Here is a 17,986-nt window from a genome sequence, read left to right as displayed (position 1 = left end):
GAGTTCCCTTCGTACCAGTTCAGTTTCGAAGGTGGTGGAAGAACGTTGTGCTTTGGGATTTACATTCCGTCATAAGAAAGAACAACAAGGGATTCGTGTTTTTTCTGTGCTTGCAAAGCCAGCTTTGTATCGACGAATCCGAGAAGCTCAGAATTCTGATCTGAAGACTCAGAAGTTAGCCCATTTGGCTGAGGGTGATAATACTTCTGGTTTCCATTTGCAAGAAGACGGTCTGTTGTGTCTTTCTGGTCGAGTAGTGGTACTCGATGATTCTGCTTTGAGGGACGAGATCTTATCGCAAGCTCACCGCAGTCGATTTTTTGTAAATCCAGGAAGCATGAAAATGTATAAAGATCTTCGCACTCGATTTTGGTGGAAAGGGATGAAGCGCAATGTTTATCAGTTTGTATCCCGATGCCTTGTGTGTCAGCAGGTCAAGACAGAGTTTAGACGACCCGGAGGACTACTTCACAGCTTAGTGATTCCTGAGTGGAAGTGGGAGCATGTGACAATGGATTTTGTCACCCACTTGCCTATGTCTTCCCGGAATTGCGATGCTATTTGGGTTGTCGTGGATCGATTGTCGAAGTCAGCGCATTTTCTTCCCTATAATCGAGATTTTACCTTTGATAGGATGGCGCAATTGTATGTGCGTGAGATCATTCGGTTTCATGGCATTCCATTGAGTATTGTCAGCGATAGAGATCCGAGATTCACTTCGAGGTTCTGAGGTAGTTTTCAGCGAGCCCTTGGTACTACTTTGAGCTTGAGTACAGCTTATCATCCAGAGACAGACGGCCAGTCCGAGCGTACTATTCGTACCTTGGAGGATATGCTTCGCGCAGCAGTTATGGATTTTGGTCCACGTGGCATGATCATTTACCGTTGGTAGAGTTCGCTTATAATAATAGCTACCACAACAGCATTGGCATGGCACCATTTGAGGCTCTTTATGGACGTTGTTGTCGTACACCTTTGTTTTGGGACGAGGTTGGCGAGCGTCAGGTTGATGGTCCTCAGATGATTCAGCTGATGACTGATGTAGTGGAATTGATCCGACACAGGATTACGGCAGCCCAGGATCGACAAGCTAGTTACGCAAACACTCACCGCAGACCACTTCATTTTGAGGTAGGAGAGCATGTATTTTTGCGTGTATCACCTTTCCGAAAGGTGATGAGGTTTGGTCGCAAGGGTAAGTTGTCACCGAGATTTATTGGTCCTTTCGAGATTCTCGAGAAGGTTGGGGACGTGGCTTATCGTCTATCTTTTCCACCAGATCTTTCAGGGATTCATGATGTGTTTCACGTGTCTTTGTTGAGACAGTACGTGGCGGATCAGTCACACATCTTACATCCGACTGAGGTGCAACTCGAGCGGGATCTGTCGTACGTGGAGAGACCTCTCAAGATTCTTGACAAGAAGGACAAAGTGCTTTGTAGCAAGCGGATACCGTTGGTGATGGTTCAGTGGCAGCACAGAGGTACAGAGGAAGCTACTTGGGAGTTGGAGAGCCGGATACGAGCCGAGCACCCCAAGTTATTTTGAGATTTTTGTTCTTCATTGTATCGAACATGTATTTGTTCAGCTATAATAAAGAACATTTGGTTGACTATTCCTGTTTTTCCTCTAGACTTAAATTTCGAGGAAGAAATTTATTAAGTGGGGGAGAATGTAGTGACCCACACTCGTAATTAATGATTAATGAGTAATTAATAGTACGATCATTTTTATATTAAGTTAAACATGATTAAAGAGAATTATAATTGATTAACGGAGCCCGGGAATAGACCCAGAATGATCGAAAATGGTCCGGAGGGTCAGGCAGAACAGAAGCAATGTTCTAGGAACGGATGCAACGTTCATGCCATCAGAAATGCGTAGCTGCTTACGTACTTGATGGGACATCGGCACCATCGAAAGAAATTAAGGAGGAACGGACGCAACGTTCGTCGGTAGAACGGACGCAACGAACTCGAATGGACGCAACGTTCCATTTCTATAAATATAGGGTCCGAGAGCTCATTTCTTGCACCTCTCTTCTCTCTTCTCTCTCGATTCATAAGCCTTCTAACTCAGATCTAGGGAGATCTAGGCGTCCTTTCAGGAATCCGGAAGTGGCGTAGCAGTCTAGGAGTCGTAGCGGAGCTGTGGCCTAGTTTTAAGGCTATCGACAGCAAAGGGCTGACGACGGACGCATGTATAGCTTTGACCTCCTAAAAATATTTAGGAGTATTCAATAGCTTAGTTAAGACTTTTAGAGCTTATTTATTGATGCATGGGTAATTGCATTGTAGTGGCAGTAGACTGGACTAGTAGACTTGTAGGAGGAGTTGTCTGCAGTGTTAGAGGTACGTAAGTACTGACCGAGATAGCCGGCATGATATATGTATGCTTATATGTTGCATTGGCATGCGCATGGTTTTACCTATTTTATTGCTTTAGCACATGCATGACTTTTACGTAAGACTGCATCCAGTACGATGTGAGTCTAGACCGTTTTCATCGGTGATGAGTTACTCCTTATGGATTCGTGTCTGGGGACGCTCAGCCCATGGTTTTTGCTATCACTAGGAGCGAACATGACGGTGGAGTAGACGCTATAGTGATAGGGGAATATACGAGTACCCCGCGGAGTCGCTCTCTTAGCACGGTACTGTATATTCACGGCGCTCTGAGCTTATTATTTTAAACCTTGATTTTGAATACATTTGCGTGCTGCATATTTGTTATATATATCATTTCTTATGTATTGAGCATAGTCGCTCACGCCCCTGTGATTGGGTATTGTGGTGTACCTTATGGCGGGGCAGGTTTGAGGCTGAACGGTCCGAGTGGGGCTCAGTAGGATTGAGGATCTAGTGAGGTGTTAGAGGGTAGGGATTTGATTACCCTGAACCTTCGATTTGGTTGTATAAGCGTATTTATGCGCTTTTTACCATCGGTTGTATTCTGCCGATCAGATTTGTTGTACTTAATTTAACCGCTTTTTATGCTTCAGTCATTATTATTGCATGCATTATTATTAAACTCTGATTAGGTAGTGGATCCGGGTTGGGTCGCTACAGTTCTTCTGTATTTGGCTTGAAATGTCCTTACCATCATTTATCAAAAGAAAAGCATCATCGCTTGGTTGATTATTCTCAGGTTCAGTCACTATTGGACCCGGTGTTGTGCTTGATGTTGCAACATCAGAGGCAACACCTGGATCTTTTATTGGACTGAAAATTTCTAGCAGATCATCCTTAGTATTTTTTTCTTTGATATCTGCAAAATCATCAAAAAATTCATTAATAGATTCCATAACTGCTCCAGTTCTCAGATTAAACATTCTACATGCATGAATATTCAAAGCATGTCCAAAAAACAAGAACTTTTCACTTTTGAAATCAAATCTGGCCAGGTGATGTCTTTCATTCAAACAAAACAAATACAACCAAAAACATGAGAGTATTTAAGGTTTGACCTCTTTCACATAAGAGTCTCATAGGAAGTCATAGTAGAACCACTCTTTAAGTATACTCGATTCAATACACGACAAGCTGTATCCACGATTTCTGCCCAAAATCATTTTGAGATATTTTTTGAGCTCAGCATCACCCTAGCCATCTCCTGCAATGTCATATTCTTTCTTTTTGCTATGCCATTTTGTTGAGGAGTCTTTGGGAAGAAAATTCATGTGATATGCCTTTCGTATCACTCAAATATGAAAATGAATAGGTTTCAAATTCCTAACCATGGTCGGTCCTGATCCATTCAACCTTCAAGTTATGCAAGTTAGTAATCTTTGTAAGTAAATTCTTAAAAACATCGAGCATATCCGACTTCTCTCTGATTAATCTTATGCATGTAAAACGTGAGAAGTCATCAACACACATAAAAGAATGCTTTGTACCTCCATAGCTTTCCAATTCAGTACGACCCATTAAATCCATGTGCAAAAGTTCAAGGCACCGTATTGTTCCCAAGTGTTGTAATACGGGGTGCAATACGTGAGTTTCTTACCTATTTTGCATGCACCACAAACATATGGAACTCCAGAAATCAAAATAGGCATACCTCGGACAGCTTCATACTTACACAGATTTTTCAATGTCTTCAAAATTACATGACACATATTTTGGTTCCATTAATCTAGATCATCTACCTTCATGTGTTTGTAGGGAAGTTCCTCTCCAATTTGATAGAAATTTGCTGATCTTGTACCTATCAAAACACATATGTTAGCATTATCAAAAACTTCACAAGTATTTTTATCAAACTTTACATGAAAATCATCATCATATAATTGACTAATCGAAATTAAATTTGCATTAAGTCCTTCAACATGTAACACCTTATGAAGCTTTGGAATCCTTTCCACATTGAGTGTTCCCTTGCCAACAATTCTTCCTTTTGAACCATCTTCATAGGTCACTCTACCACCTATTTATTTGATGTAATCCGTGAGATGATCTTTCAAACCTGTCATGTGGCGTGAGCTTCCACTATGAAAGTACCAGTGACCTGCAATGTTAGTTTTCAAAGAAGTATAAACACCAAAACATTGAAAATCAAAATTTGGCACCCAAATTTTCTCTGTTGTGGGTATGTTTTTGGTGGTGTTGCACCTGTTGTTGTGCAACACGAGGGGAAAAATGTAACGACCCACTATATCAAGATGGGTCCTTTCAGCGTGCTTATGTCCTCACTCACATGCACCCTGAGAAACTTTCCAGGGGGTCACCCATCCTATAATTTCCCCAAGTCAAGCACGCTTAACTTTGGAGTTCTTATAGGACGAGCTCCCGAAAAGAAGATGCAACTTCTTGATATGAGTAGTACATATGAAATCTTTTAAGATCTTCTCAACTATGTATTCCCATAATTACACAGTCTCAGAATCCCTCTCATTCCGGCATGATCGGTTCATTCATGTCTCCCTCCGCCTAGAAGCCTACCAGGAGCCGCTCATTGTCCGTGCAACCTCTTGGCACCGGCGATCACTCCTCGCCTCCTCAGCCCCGGGCATCACATGCCCACCAGCTTCCGCTTGGTTCATCCCCGAACCATACCATACTAAGAGAGGTCGGCTCTGATATCATTTAAATCTAGTGATCCTAGAGGCTCAGCACGTTCTATCCTTAAATAACAAAATGAAACCACACATAATAATTATACGTGCATGATCTTGAATGATGGAGCGACAGTGGGTGTGCTAGAAGTATTGCTACTTTTTTTTCACAAACACAGTTGGTTTTGATGATTCTCCAACTTAAAACACTCAGTTTTCTAACCCTAGACCAGCCTTACCATCTTTACCCATTATATAATCAAGCTTGGATGTACTTGAATTAATTAACTTATCAAGTTTTAGAGTTACCTTTTCAAGCTTCACTTTATCCTTGCAAAATTCAAGATTTTTCTTACCTAGAATCACTTCAAACTTGGCCATGGCAGACTTCAAATCAGAATTTTCTTTAGCGAGAGTTGGGTTCAAATTGTTCTGTTTGATCCGATCAACATACAACTCCTCATAAAGTTTTTGTACACACTCTAGAGTTATATCATCATTGACAGCTTCTTTTGTGAAATCGATTTGCACATTCAATTGCATAGTGTCCATATCTATTGTATTCCCTGCATTGTACATAATTAAAATTCTTGGTATTAGATTAATTATTAACAACATACCTTGGTCGAGATGTTCTCGAGTAGGTGACACCCTCAACATATTTTCAGGAGCAGGAAAAGTATGCCGCTTAGATTGTTGTTCATCTTTCTGTTTGTTTCTTCTCTTCAAATAATATTCAAACTTCTGGGTGATCAAGGAAATTAACTCTTCACATAAATCTGAATTATTTACTTCGATGGTCGGAGTGTGACGTTAGCCACAGGCACATCCATGATAAACCTACAAAACAAAAATAACCAGAATCTCTCTTAGTAAGGTCAAGAGTTGTCTTTGATGCCACTTGACAGAAATCGTATTGTAATTGTAGGATAAAATCAAGATCAGTGTTTTCTGTAGTGTTACAACACCAATGACAACACAGTGCAGCGAAAAATAAATATGTAAATAAAAAAAATAAATAACACAAGAAATTAATTTTGCACGAGTATAAAAAATCGTGCGGGTGCCTTAGGGCTAAAAATTACTAGAAAAAATAAGATCAGTATTACAAAACAATACTAGTGATTTTACGAAAAATCAATAAATCCTAAATTTTTCAACAAGTTGAGAAATCAAACTTGCATCATAAATAATCAGAGTAAAGCAAATCAGATTCAACTTCCATAGCCTAAATTTGAAGAGACACAAAAAATCTTCGAACAACACTATTCCCACAGTGTTGTCTCCGATGTCTTCAACACCAACGGCAGCACGGGGACAAGCAAAAACGATGGCTGCAAAACTTATTCAAAATCTTCGAATTTCTCTATGTAATTTTCTCTGAAAGCTCTCTGAATTCCCTCTGAAGTTCACCCTTGTTTGTGCGCAGGATCCTTTAGTTATAGATGAGAGCCAAGCATGGAAAAAATTTCCTTGTAGAGTCCTACATAAATAAGAAAATAAGACTTTGTTAGAAATAAGACTCTTTTAAATATATCTTGATAATATTTAATAACCATGATACTCATAAATTTCTTATCAAGATAATATTTAATATAGGAAAATATCTATCTCAATATTTTCGATAATAGCACGTAAATATTTAACCTATCATATCAAATCATATCTTGATAAAATTTTATAAACATAAATCTCTTAATTTTCTAATCAAGATATAATATTCATTCTAGAAAAATATCTATCCTACTCAATACCGAGATCATAGAATGTTTACCCTAGATCCTATATTTGTCTAGAAGACAAAATTCAAATGCAATCTAATTAATCCGAAGATAGAAATTTCAAGGAATTAAAATTCCGTTCAAAATTGATATATATTGAAATTTAAATCATGTGAAATTTTGTGTACCTATGTGACATGTTGTGATATTTAATGATATTGATGAATGAAAAAAATAAAATATATTTTACACACACATAATTCAATTATATATGTAGCATCGATGCATGACAATCTATAATATAAATCAGATTTATGATTATATAATATAAATCATTGATTACAATCTATAGCTTTCTAATGTCTACATATAATGTAATGTAATGTAATCTAGCTATATTGTATATACTGTTTGAACGATATTAGATAAAATAGTTATAATATTTAGAATGAAAAAAGTAACTCTTTTTTTATCCCCCAATTGTTTTCCATGAAAATCAGGTAAAATATATAACTTCATAAATCTAAAAAAAAAAAGAAATTGAAAATAGGTTAATTTTTAATATTCAATTTAAATCTAATATATTTTTAACAAGAGTAATTATAACAAAAATCGACTGAACATGCGTGTAACGCGTCCACATCGGCCTAGTGTCCATAACAATTGACACGAAGATCGAAGGACAAATAATGTTCGAAGATTAATTGACCATATGTAGTTTTCAAATATAATTGCATGAGGGTTTTAAAAGGATAGAGTCCAATGACCATCTCTAAGGCGCATGCAAGTAAAGCTATAGCCAAGTCTAGTTCCATGCTTTTGCCCACTTTGAATGAAAAGGATGTCATATGAACTTTATGGGCTCCGATCACTGGGATGAGCATCAGCCTCTCTATATAAGGCAACCAACGGACAGATCTCGTCTTAAAAATAGGTGAACCCTTGCCTGAGCACCACGATAACCAAGCAGCACATCGAGGGGGCAGACATTGATCAAGTCCTTTAAATTTTAGACCCGGCATCAGAAGTACAAACATTTACAAGTTTAAATACTAGCATATGATGATATGAAATTCGTGGAAGCATGGAAAACAATCGAGCATTGTAAAGGATCGAAACACCTTTAAATTTTTAGACCACGCCCTTAGCTCGGTGCTTTACTTAATCTCATCTTCTTGTACATGGAACATGGAAACGTAAATGTACTTTCTTTTATTTAGTTCTTCATCTTGTGTAGTACTTTATGTTTACCAAGTATTTTTGTAGTAACTCGTATCCAATTTTATAAGATTTAGGCCCCGTTTGGATTTGGTAGACATTTTTTAAAAAAAAACACTTTTTAAACTATAATTTTTGGCTTTTGAAAAAGCTCTAATTTTGACTTAAAAAAGTGCTTCTAATTTTTAATTCTATAGGGTTGAATAAAAATCCGATTCATCTTTTGATATAATTGCTATGCTTAGTGTGTGACAAAACACTTTATTAAATAAAAAGCACTTAAAAATGTGCTTTTTTGGCCTGACTTTTGAAACTAAACGGGGCCTTAATGGTCTAAGCATGTTTAAATGGGTAAGACATGATTAAGAGATTTTAATATAATCAAACTGACCAAAAAATCGAATCCGAAATGTCCAAAAATGGTTAATGGGCCAAAGTTGACTCGAGGAATTCGAAAAGTTCGAACTCAAGACAGCCAAAATCAGAAGACCCAAACATATCGGATGCAACGAGGCAGTTTGGAAGCTCTGAAGAGTTCGTAATGACCTAACCAGAGATTGAAGCATCCAATCATAGTTATGCCATGTAAATTGTGAGGTGTCAAGAGTGTTAGGACATGAAAAAGATCGGAGAGTCTGAAGGTGAGATTGAAACGTCCGAACTGTGAATTGCTGCAACATGTCCTGCATGCGAGATTGGAACGTTCGAAGTAGGGATCGAAGCATTCGATCTCAACCTATAAATAGGGCATCCGAGGCTCATTTCATATTTTCCAATTCACATGCTCTCTCTCTCTTTCTCTCTCTCTCTCGTCTCTTGAGTAGTTTGAGGGGTTTTCTAGTCAATAGTCGAGGGCCAGGTGATAGAGAGGCACTGCCAGGGTTGTAGCGAAGTTGTGCCCAAGAGTTGGGGCTTTCGACATCCATGGGCTGATGACAGATGCAGTGATGAAATGTAGATGTCAGGACATCTAGGATTATTTTTTAGGTATGTAAGTATTGACAGAGATAGTCAGCGGATTTGCATGCTTATGTGTTGCATATTATATGACATGATGCATGTTACTGCATGCTTTGAGATAATATGTTGCATGTGGATATTATATTGAGCTTCATGTATCTCCTTTGAGATAAGCAAGAGATGTAGGGAGCTCAGCCCATTTTTGCTTGTTTTGATAGTGAGAGTCACAGTGACCGAAGGGTCAAGCGGACTCTAGTAATCTAAGTGATATTTTGATTCACGTCCAGTTAAGAGAGAGTAGATCTGAAGATTCAGTTTTTTTTAGTAACATTACAAGGAATTGAAAGGCCAACATCAATGTAGAAATTGAAGAGTCATGATCAAGGTTTGTAACAGCCCAATTCATGGTTGATAATGACATTAAAGTGGGATTTAATGGCCTTTAACCATGACCATTCAGCTGATCTAAGTTGCCTATAAATACTCCCAAAGGTTGAGTGAAAAATCACAACCAAGAAGCATTTCAAAGTCCATTGTACTGATTTTTTTCGTCACCCCATATGAATTTGAAATCCAATCTCCACCGTTCACAATATACCTTTATATGTTATACATATTCTGTCCGCGTTTCAACTCAATCCAACGGTTAGATTTACGTAAAATGCCTTCGCAATAATAAGTGGCAGATTCTAGGCGAGAAGGGAGCGACTCTAGTTCGTCGACCAGAAACGGTATAAATTGACCTTCAAAGCCGATCTTCACCATTCATAATATTTTTCACATCCTTATGAACGCGCTGACCAAATGTGAGGTAAATCCGATGGTTCAAAATTCCAAAAATACTTCTGCAAATTGACTGAATTTTGTTGCATACAAATCCAAAAATAAGGTAAGTGGGTTTTTGTTTCTTTAAGCCATATTTGTTTCAATTCGATGGAAATCACTGAGTTTTATTTATATTGGACTCTTTATGTTCATTTTGATTCTCTAAGCATTTTTCTAAGAAACCATCGAAATCTTTGTTTGGGCTTATTCTTGTTTGAAATCACCAAGTATCCGTTTCAAGTTTTGATCGTAAAATTTTTGTTTTATGTCCTTTGATTCCTTATATTTTTCGTTCCACATGAATTCTTTGTTATGCTTCATTTTGAAATACCTTATGATTCGTTATGCATTCCTTTGTTAAGCCTTTGTTCAGAGTCATTATGTCTTTTTCGTTCCAATTGATACCCATGTGATATGTTCGTTTGTGATGATTCTGATTTGAATAATGGCGCATTGGAAAAATCCTGTGAGGGAAAAAGCCCCAGAGGGAGCCTGTCTATGGGAAAAGGCCCCAGAGGGAGCCCATGCATGGGAAAAGGCCCCAGAGGGAGCCCGTTTACAGGAAAAGGCCCCTGAGGGAGCCCAAAACCAGTAAAAGCTCATGGTCATTATGATAAGAGATGAATAAATATATTTTTAAAAGAATGATGTTCCTGTTTTGAAAACTCGATCGTACATTCCTCGTTTCATGTCCTTTGATTTCGTTTCATGTTTCGTTCTGTACGATTCCTTTATTATGCAATGAGATCTTGAAATGCACTGTTAGGATTTAAATTAAGAATTGGTAAGGAAATTCCGAAAACATGATATGATAAGGCCCTGATGCGGTGGGTTATAATAACCGTTTAAGGCCTCGTCCCCTTATAGGAGTAACAATTAGGGATTGATCAGTAGCCATGATTAACGAGATGAATAACAGTGCCATGTATAAGTTATGATTCGGTTATGATATGTCTTGATTCTTTGTTTCGTATTCTGTTTGTCTCCTGTCTTGAATCCTATTGAATTCGTATCATGTATATATTTCGATATTTGTGTGTACGATTGGCCCCCACTTGCTGAGTGTTTCCTAAAACACTCACCCCCTTACTTCCCTCCCAAAATACGGGCGAAGATGAGTTGGAAGATGATGAACAACACGCATTTTGGGGTTGGTGATCAAGTTCCAGATATGAAAATTCAAGAATTTATTTCAGTCTTATTTCTTACTACGTTAATTGCTTCCGCACTTGTGTTTTTCACTGTAAAAAAACAGTTATGGTTTATGAAATAGACTATTTTTTGGAAATATTTGTACTACGAGGCTTGTTGTTTCAATGTTAAATTGTTAAACAACGCCGATGTCAACTAGGCCCGGTTCTGGGGCGTGACAGTAGATGTACCAAATGGTTCAACTCCTTGATGATACTCCTGTTAGAGTAGGTGCCTGTCGAGCCAAGTGCTGGCTGATGGTTCTTGAGAGAACTCTTGTATGAAAATCTTTATTTTATAATATTTGACATTATTAATTGGCACACCTTTATCTGTATACCCATGCAAGCTGCATAGATAAAGCCCTTGAATATAGAAATAGAAGAAAAAATATGAGATGGTCATGTGATGACTATCATGAATCTCATATTTGAGATATTGTATATTCTAAACTGTTCTTAGTCGATTCAGCCGCCACAAAGAAGGATAAAGGCTGCTCGAGCTTGAGACTAGTATTCGCGATGTGAGTACCACGTTTCATTGGTAGGGAACATGGTGATGTCCAAGCATGCAAATAGGTGCTCCTTGTAGAGTGCACTGAACAACCCTCCCTAAAGGACTTTTCAAGTGGTTCTCACTTATCGAGTGAAATAGTCCTAGTTTATGGTTGTACACCATTAGTCCTTATGACTCGGGACAACATGAAGACTATATATTCTAGAGCTTCACTTTGACTTGATTACCGACTCAACTGGGGTCATCAGGTGGCAATGTTGGGTGTTGTGTCGAAACATATAGAAGTCAATGCATTGTAGTCGGGGATTCACCGTTTACCTATGGGTATGGATATCCTATGTGATCTCATGCATATGTAGCTTGAAATCTCTCGTCAGAGTAGGTGGTAATTAAGAAATGAGTTTTTTGAATTACACCTTCGATGCAACTATGGCATGACACATAATTATCGATTCAATGACAACTCTCGATAAGCCAATGTTTGTTGAATCGATCGGGATATATAAGTTGAAGGGACCGTACTATACGCTAACCATAATTGAATGGTTCTTGCAAACACTATCATTTGATACGTAAGGAGTCATGTAAGCGATGCTGCTAGACGTTTAACATGAATGGTTGGGTACTATCAGACTTGAGTTTTCTAACGTTCTTATTATCAATGAGTTGATAAATAAGAATGGAGCTATATAGGGTATGCTCATATAAGGGATTTGTTGATCCCGAATCACATGGAGATGTGAATCCACTACTAGTTGTATCAATGAACCATTGATGATTACACAAGTACTAGCTTTCTAGATCCCGTTGAGAATAAAATTAGTTCAATGTGTTGAACAACTTATAAAGGAGTTTATAAATGAAATAAACTAGAAGTGTGACTTATAGTGGAGAATAAATGGAAATTAACTTTTAATTTGTGAATGTGTTCCAAGATTAAAATTTGACTTGAATAAAATAATTATATTTTGAAAATTATGATTTTCAATAATTATTATAATGAACTTAATTAAATTAATTAAAGTGTTGAATTAATTAAACACTAGTGATCCTTGTAGAGTCCAAATAATTAAATTAATTCAAGTGTTGAATTAATTGAACACTATTGGGTCTTGTAGAGCCCAAATAGAAATAATGTTGAATAATTATTATACTAGTGGGCTTGAATGAGTTCAAGCTGGATTTAATTAATTTATTAAACTTAAATCGGGTTTGAGTTTGATAATTAATTAAATATTATGTTCATGAGGCCATGTAAATATATATATGTTTGACATATAATACGTACAATACATGAGAGAGAATGAATATGAAGGGTTAAAGACAAAGTGCACACTTTTCTATGCATGCTTATAACACACTTTTTTAAGTACCAAGACAAGCAATATTTACTCTCCAATTTTATCAAGTGGCCGTCCCCTTCACAAAATTATTCTCCAATTTTTGTTTTTCAGCTTGGGAGAAAAGCCAAAGAAAATTTCAATGAAAAATGCTCTAAATATTCTAGTGCATGTTTAGAGTAGATTTAGTTTGACTAGTCGTAGACCTAATTTGAAGAAATGAGTCAATTTCGAACAAAGAGTGTTCTTAGATGCTTGAATCATTTTGAGCAAGGTGTGCTCTTGGAAGCTTGTAGATAATGTCTACCATTTCAAGAGCTAAGTTCACAACTTGGTTGGAGCCATAAATCAATATTTTGAGATTGATAGGTAAAAATATCTTAAACACCCTATGGATGTTTAATATTTTGAATGCTACACATGTGCTTGGTTTTTACATAAAATTTTAAACTTCTGTTGCGCTTCTGGGCACAAGAAAACCGATCCAACAAGTGGTATCAGAGACTAGGTTTCTCTTTATTGTGTAGCATTTGTAGAATATTATGTTGAATTCAATTTCTAACCGCATGAGAAAATAATTTCATCAACTTTGGGGGCTGTTTTGAAAATATTATGCATGAAGGATGATCAAAATCCCAAGCCCAATTTGCCAGGTGTATGCTAGGATATTTTATGTTGAATGAGTTGTAATAATTATCAAATTTCAAGTGGGCTTAATTTATAGCCCGTTGTTCCCACCCCATGAGATGTATCTCTATTTGCCATGGATATTTTATTGTAAAATATTTGATAGTGGAAGATCAAGATTGGAAGATAGTGGGCCATGATGAATTATGAAGATCCAAGACATATAAATATTGGAAGCTTATTTAATTGTTGCATTTGCATCCCGTGCATTCCCTTGGATTGGACCTAGGCCCGTGTTTGGCTCACACGAGCCAAATAGTATTGGGGCGATTGATTATCCTTGTTTATTAAATGTTTATAATATATACATGATATATTATAAATAATGAGTATGTGCGTTATTATTTTATAATAACAAAGTTTCATGAATTCGGCAAACATATAAACAAACATGGCGAGCTTTTTAAAATTAATGATGAGACCTTTTATAAAATAAAAACCCTCATTTTCATAAGATTCAAAATTTATGTCAAGCCCAAAAAAGGATAATTGTAAAGTTGTTTATAATTTTCATGTCTTCCATCGACAATGGATGCATGATGAACGCTACCCGCGATCAATACTCGTCTCATATTATTGGGGGGGCTTGGAAACCCGCGGAAAATTGTGACTTCCATTGACATGGTGATGTGAACTATGTGGAACTCCCATGATTTTGGCTCATATTATTGGAGAAATTCATGGTGACCGTTCATTAAGGTTCAATATCGAATGGGTAAGGCTTGACACGTAAAGATGAACGCCGTCATATTATTGGGTCCTAATCAAGAGTGAGACAAAAGTTTACGTAAGGGTTGAATGGAGATGCAACTGGAAACTACCTTTTAGGAATTGTGATTGACTGATATTATTCGGGATCATGATTGGCTAATTGGACCTTACGTTCCTACTGAGGAAAGGAGTTTCCCATTTTTCACTAGAGGGTGGTGAAAATGTCAAAACAATGGGAGAATAAAATTTATAAATAAAAGTCCATACTTTATATCTTATTAAATATTTTAAAATAGTCATTAACATTTATTTGTTATTAATTTTTAGTGCAAAGTTTTTGACATGTCATCAATTCACAATCCGTTATCTGCAATACTCGACAAACATGTCAATTGGCTAAGAAATCTGAAAATCATCTTGAATTCGGAGGGGATTGCATATACACTTGAGAATTCGCCCCCTGTTGAGGCTCCGACTGGATGTAGCCCTGAGGAGCTACAGACTTACAAGGATTGGTGTGACCAAGACTTGAGATCCAAGTTTTATATGCAAGCTTCTATGAATGATGAGCTACAGAGGTGTTTTGAGGGTGCAAAGCATGCTGTTGACATTCATTTTCATCTCAAAGAGCTCTTTGGTGAGCAAAAATGCCCTATTATACATGCGTCGGTCAAGGAGCTGATCACTTTGCGCTTGCAAGATGGGGATTCGGTCCATGAGCATGGTGCGAGGATGATTGGGCTTGTGGAAAAGCTCGTTGACATGGATCTTGTGTTGCCAGTGGAGTTGACCATAGACGTGTTGCTCTTGTCACTGCCGAGCTCGTTTGATTTTTTTGTGGTGAACTTCAACATGAACAAGATAGAACCGACCTTTGAGGAGTTGTGAACATGCTTGTCACGTATGAGTCCACAATCAAGAAAGAGAAGCCGGTTCTTTCTGTGGGTTCTTCATCTGGTGCAAAGAAAAGACCACGTTGGAAGGGAAAAAAGCGTTCTATTCCTCCTCCCAAGAAGAACGTGCCCTTGAAGAGGCAAGCTCTGAGTCCCGTTGTGGTAGTCACACCAGTTAAGGTTGACAAGACTAGTGACGTCTGTCATTACTGCAAGAAGCCTGGACATTGGAGGCATAATTTCAAAGAATATCTTGACGAGAATGGTTCTGAAAAGGGTATGTTTTACATTGAAGTAAACGTTTCAATTATCTCTTCTTCTTGAGTATTGGATACCGGCTGTGGCTTACATATCTATAAAGATTTGTAGGTGATGGCAAGAAGTAAGAGGCTTAGGGAAGGTGGGTGACCGGCTAAATCGGTGTGATATAAATCTACTGGCAAGCGTACCAGTTCAAGTAATACTAAAGTGGACAGAGAGTCCAAGTATCGATCCCACAGGGACTGCAGTCAATTCTCAAGAATTAATTATTTTACTTAATCTAGACAAAATAATAGAAGGATTTAGAATAAAATAAAATAAGAATATAAAATAAAAACTGATTAAGAAATAAGAATAAAAATAATTGAAGATAAAAATAATTAAGACAAAGACAACCAAGACACACGTAGGTACCGAACAAATCACGTAACATGTAGTCGATTCAGGACTTAGATTTAATATTAATTCACGGGAATTCTCCTAATTTGTTCAAAGGTCTATTTCTAGAACAATCAAACCTATTCAAATATTGATGAACTAATCTTTCGTAATTCTAATCAAATTTGAATGCATTAAATATTTGTGAAATTCAGTTTACACCCAAACCGCACACTGAAACCGAATTCTATTTCTAGTCGATTTTACAATATGTTAATTATCAGAGTGATCAAAATCAATACCTCCTCTGTTGACTTGGAATCGATTAATATGTAAGCAAACAGTTGATCAGACTATTCACAAGATAAATATAAATCTAACAATCAATAAAATAAAATCAACTCTGAAAAATCCCAAACAAACATCCAAGTTTTCTACATGAATTTGTTCGACCCAATCACGCCGTCTTGGTTGAAAATAAACTACTCAATAATTAAAAACAATAATTCAAAAATAAAAATAAAAAGAAGAAAATAAAGAAGAAATCTTCTCTCCCAAGCCTTGTAGCCGCCTCCTCTTGCGCTCTGGAGCTTCCGAAACCCTCAAAAATATGTTATATCTTGTATATATATGGTCCGGAATGCCTACCAGTTAATTTCCTCTCAAAACAAGGATTTTTCGGAACACATATGACCTCCGAACACGCGCGCGCACGCGGCATAGGCCTCGCGCGCGTGCAACACATAAAAACAGAAGGCTGGACACGAAACTCGCGCGCGCGCGAGCTTGATTCTCGCGCGCGCGCATTACAAAAATTCTGCACCGAGCGACGATTTTCAAAAATTCATATCTTGATATCTAGCCGTCGGATTGAGCTGAAATTTGGACAGCAGCTTCCAAACATCTTGAAATTTAATCGGAATGGTAAAGATCGGATTTTGAGCTTTCTAAAATTAAATATGATTTTTTGATAAAGGCTGCTCCGTAATTCACTCTTCAAAAAACTATTTTCCTGCAAAATCAACCCGAGGAGTGAAATACACACACATGCACTAAAACACATAAAAATACATAAAAATAATATGAATGCACACAAAATAGACATAAAAATAACATGAAATAATGCATACAAAATGCACTTATCAACACCCCCATACTTAACTCTTGCTCGCCCTCGAGCAAGACATGCAAAAATAAAATGCAAACAAAAACATAAGTAAGGACGATTCATAAATGTGCAAAGCCTCCGAGAAGTTCAATCACAAAATAAAAAACACAGACATTATTGTGAAATTTCCTCGCAAGTGTACGAGTGTCAAGTTTTAATATAGTGAAAAATTCAGATATGGATCCCACAGGGAGTAAAATGAAAATAATAGTTCTTGTAATTAGAATAGTCCAAACTTTATCTAGAAAATCAATAATCAAGAATTTTGCAATTAAAATAAATAATCAGTTGATTTTAGATAGCACGCAAACAACTTTCAGGAATAATCAATCAGAGAATAATGGTCTAGAGGTATAGATTTCACCTGGTTTCAACAACAATCAATCCTAATTAATTAATCTTCATGAATTTCAAAGAATTAATAGCCAAGAACACTTACGTGTATTATTCCCTCTCCCGAGTGCCGAATAAAGTATATCAACTACAATTCAATTCCAATATTTCTATTAAGAATCTACTTGCAGTGATCAATTCAAAACTATGTTCTCTTTAAAAACTCTGTTAAAATTATAAGCTCTCCCGAGTCAGATAAACAATTAACAGTGTATTTTCCAATGGTCCTATTCAAAATCTCTTCTCCCGAGTGCCAGATTTCAAATAAATATTACAAATCAATTATTGATCAGATAATTGAAAAGACAATCAATTCTAGAAAAAACAATTAATCTATAAGAAATTCAATTCAATAAAATTAATAATTCAAGAAAGTGTCTACACCAGGTTCCATCCGACCTCTAGACTCTAAAAATTTAGTTCATAATAAAATTCTGAATAAAACAATAATTAATAAATCCAAACATATTCAGAATACAATAAAAGATAAAAGAAACAAATCCGTCGTCGACGCCGTGTCCGGTCTATCAAACTCCGTCTTCGTTCTTCAAGTTAAGCTTCCAGAAATCCTTCCAGAAAAATCTCTCGATCAAACCTCTGATTTTTATGTAATTGTTGCGGCGGCTCTCTCTCTCTCAGATTCTAATGTATTCCTTTTATATCGCATCTCA

At 36.9% G+C, this 17,986-nt stretch overlaps 1 protein-coding gene across 1 annotated transcript; it reads left to right on the top strand.

The window, feature by feature from the left end:
- Positions 1-10,222: 10,222 nt before the first annotated feature.
- On the top strand, positions 10,223-15,110 carry LOC140862591 (uncharacterized). Its single transcript, XM_073265624.1, has 2 exons — positions 10,223-10,368; positions 14,624-15,110. Exons 1-2 carry the CDS (start codon positions 10,223-10,225, stop codon positions 15,108-15,110), a joined length of 633 nt encoding a protein of 210 aa, XP_073121725.1.
- The last annotated feature ends 2,876 nt before the right edge of the window (positions 15,111-17,986 follow it).

Source organism: Henckelia pumila, chromosome 4, assembly GCF_033568475.1.
Source record: "Henckelia pumila isolate YLH828 chromosome 4, ASM3356847v2, whole genome shotgun sequence".
Classification (NCBI taxonomy): domain Eukaryota; kingdom Viridiplantae; phylum Streptophyta; class Magnoliopsida; order Lamiales; family Gesneriaceae; genus Henckelia; species Henckelia pumila.
This window is presented reverse-complemented; position numbering and strand designations above follow the sequence as displayed.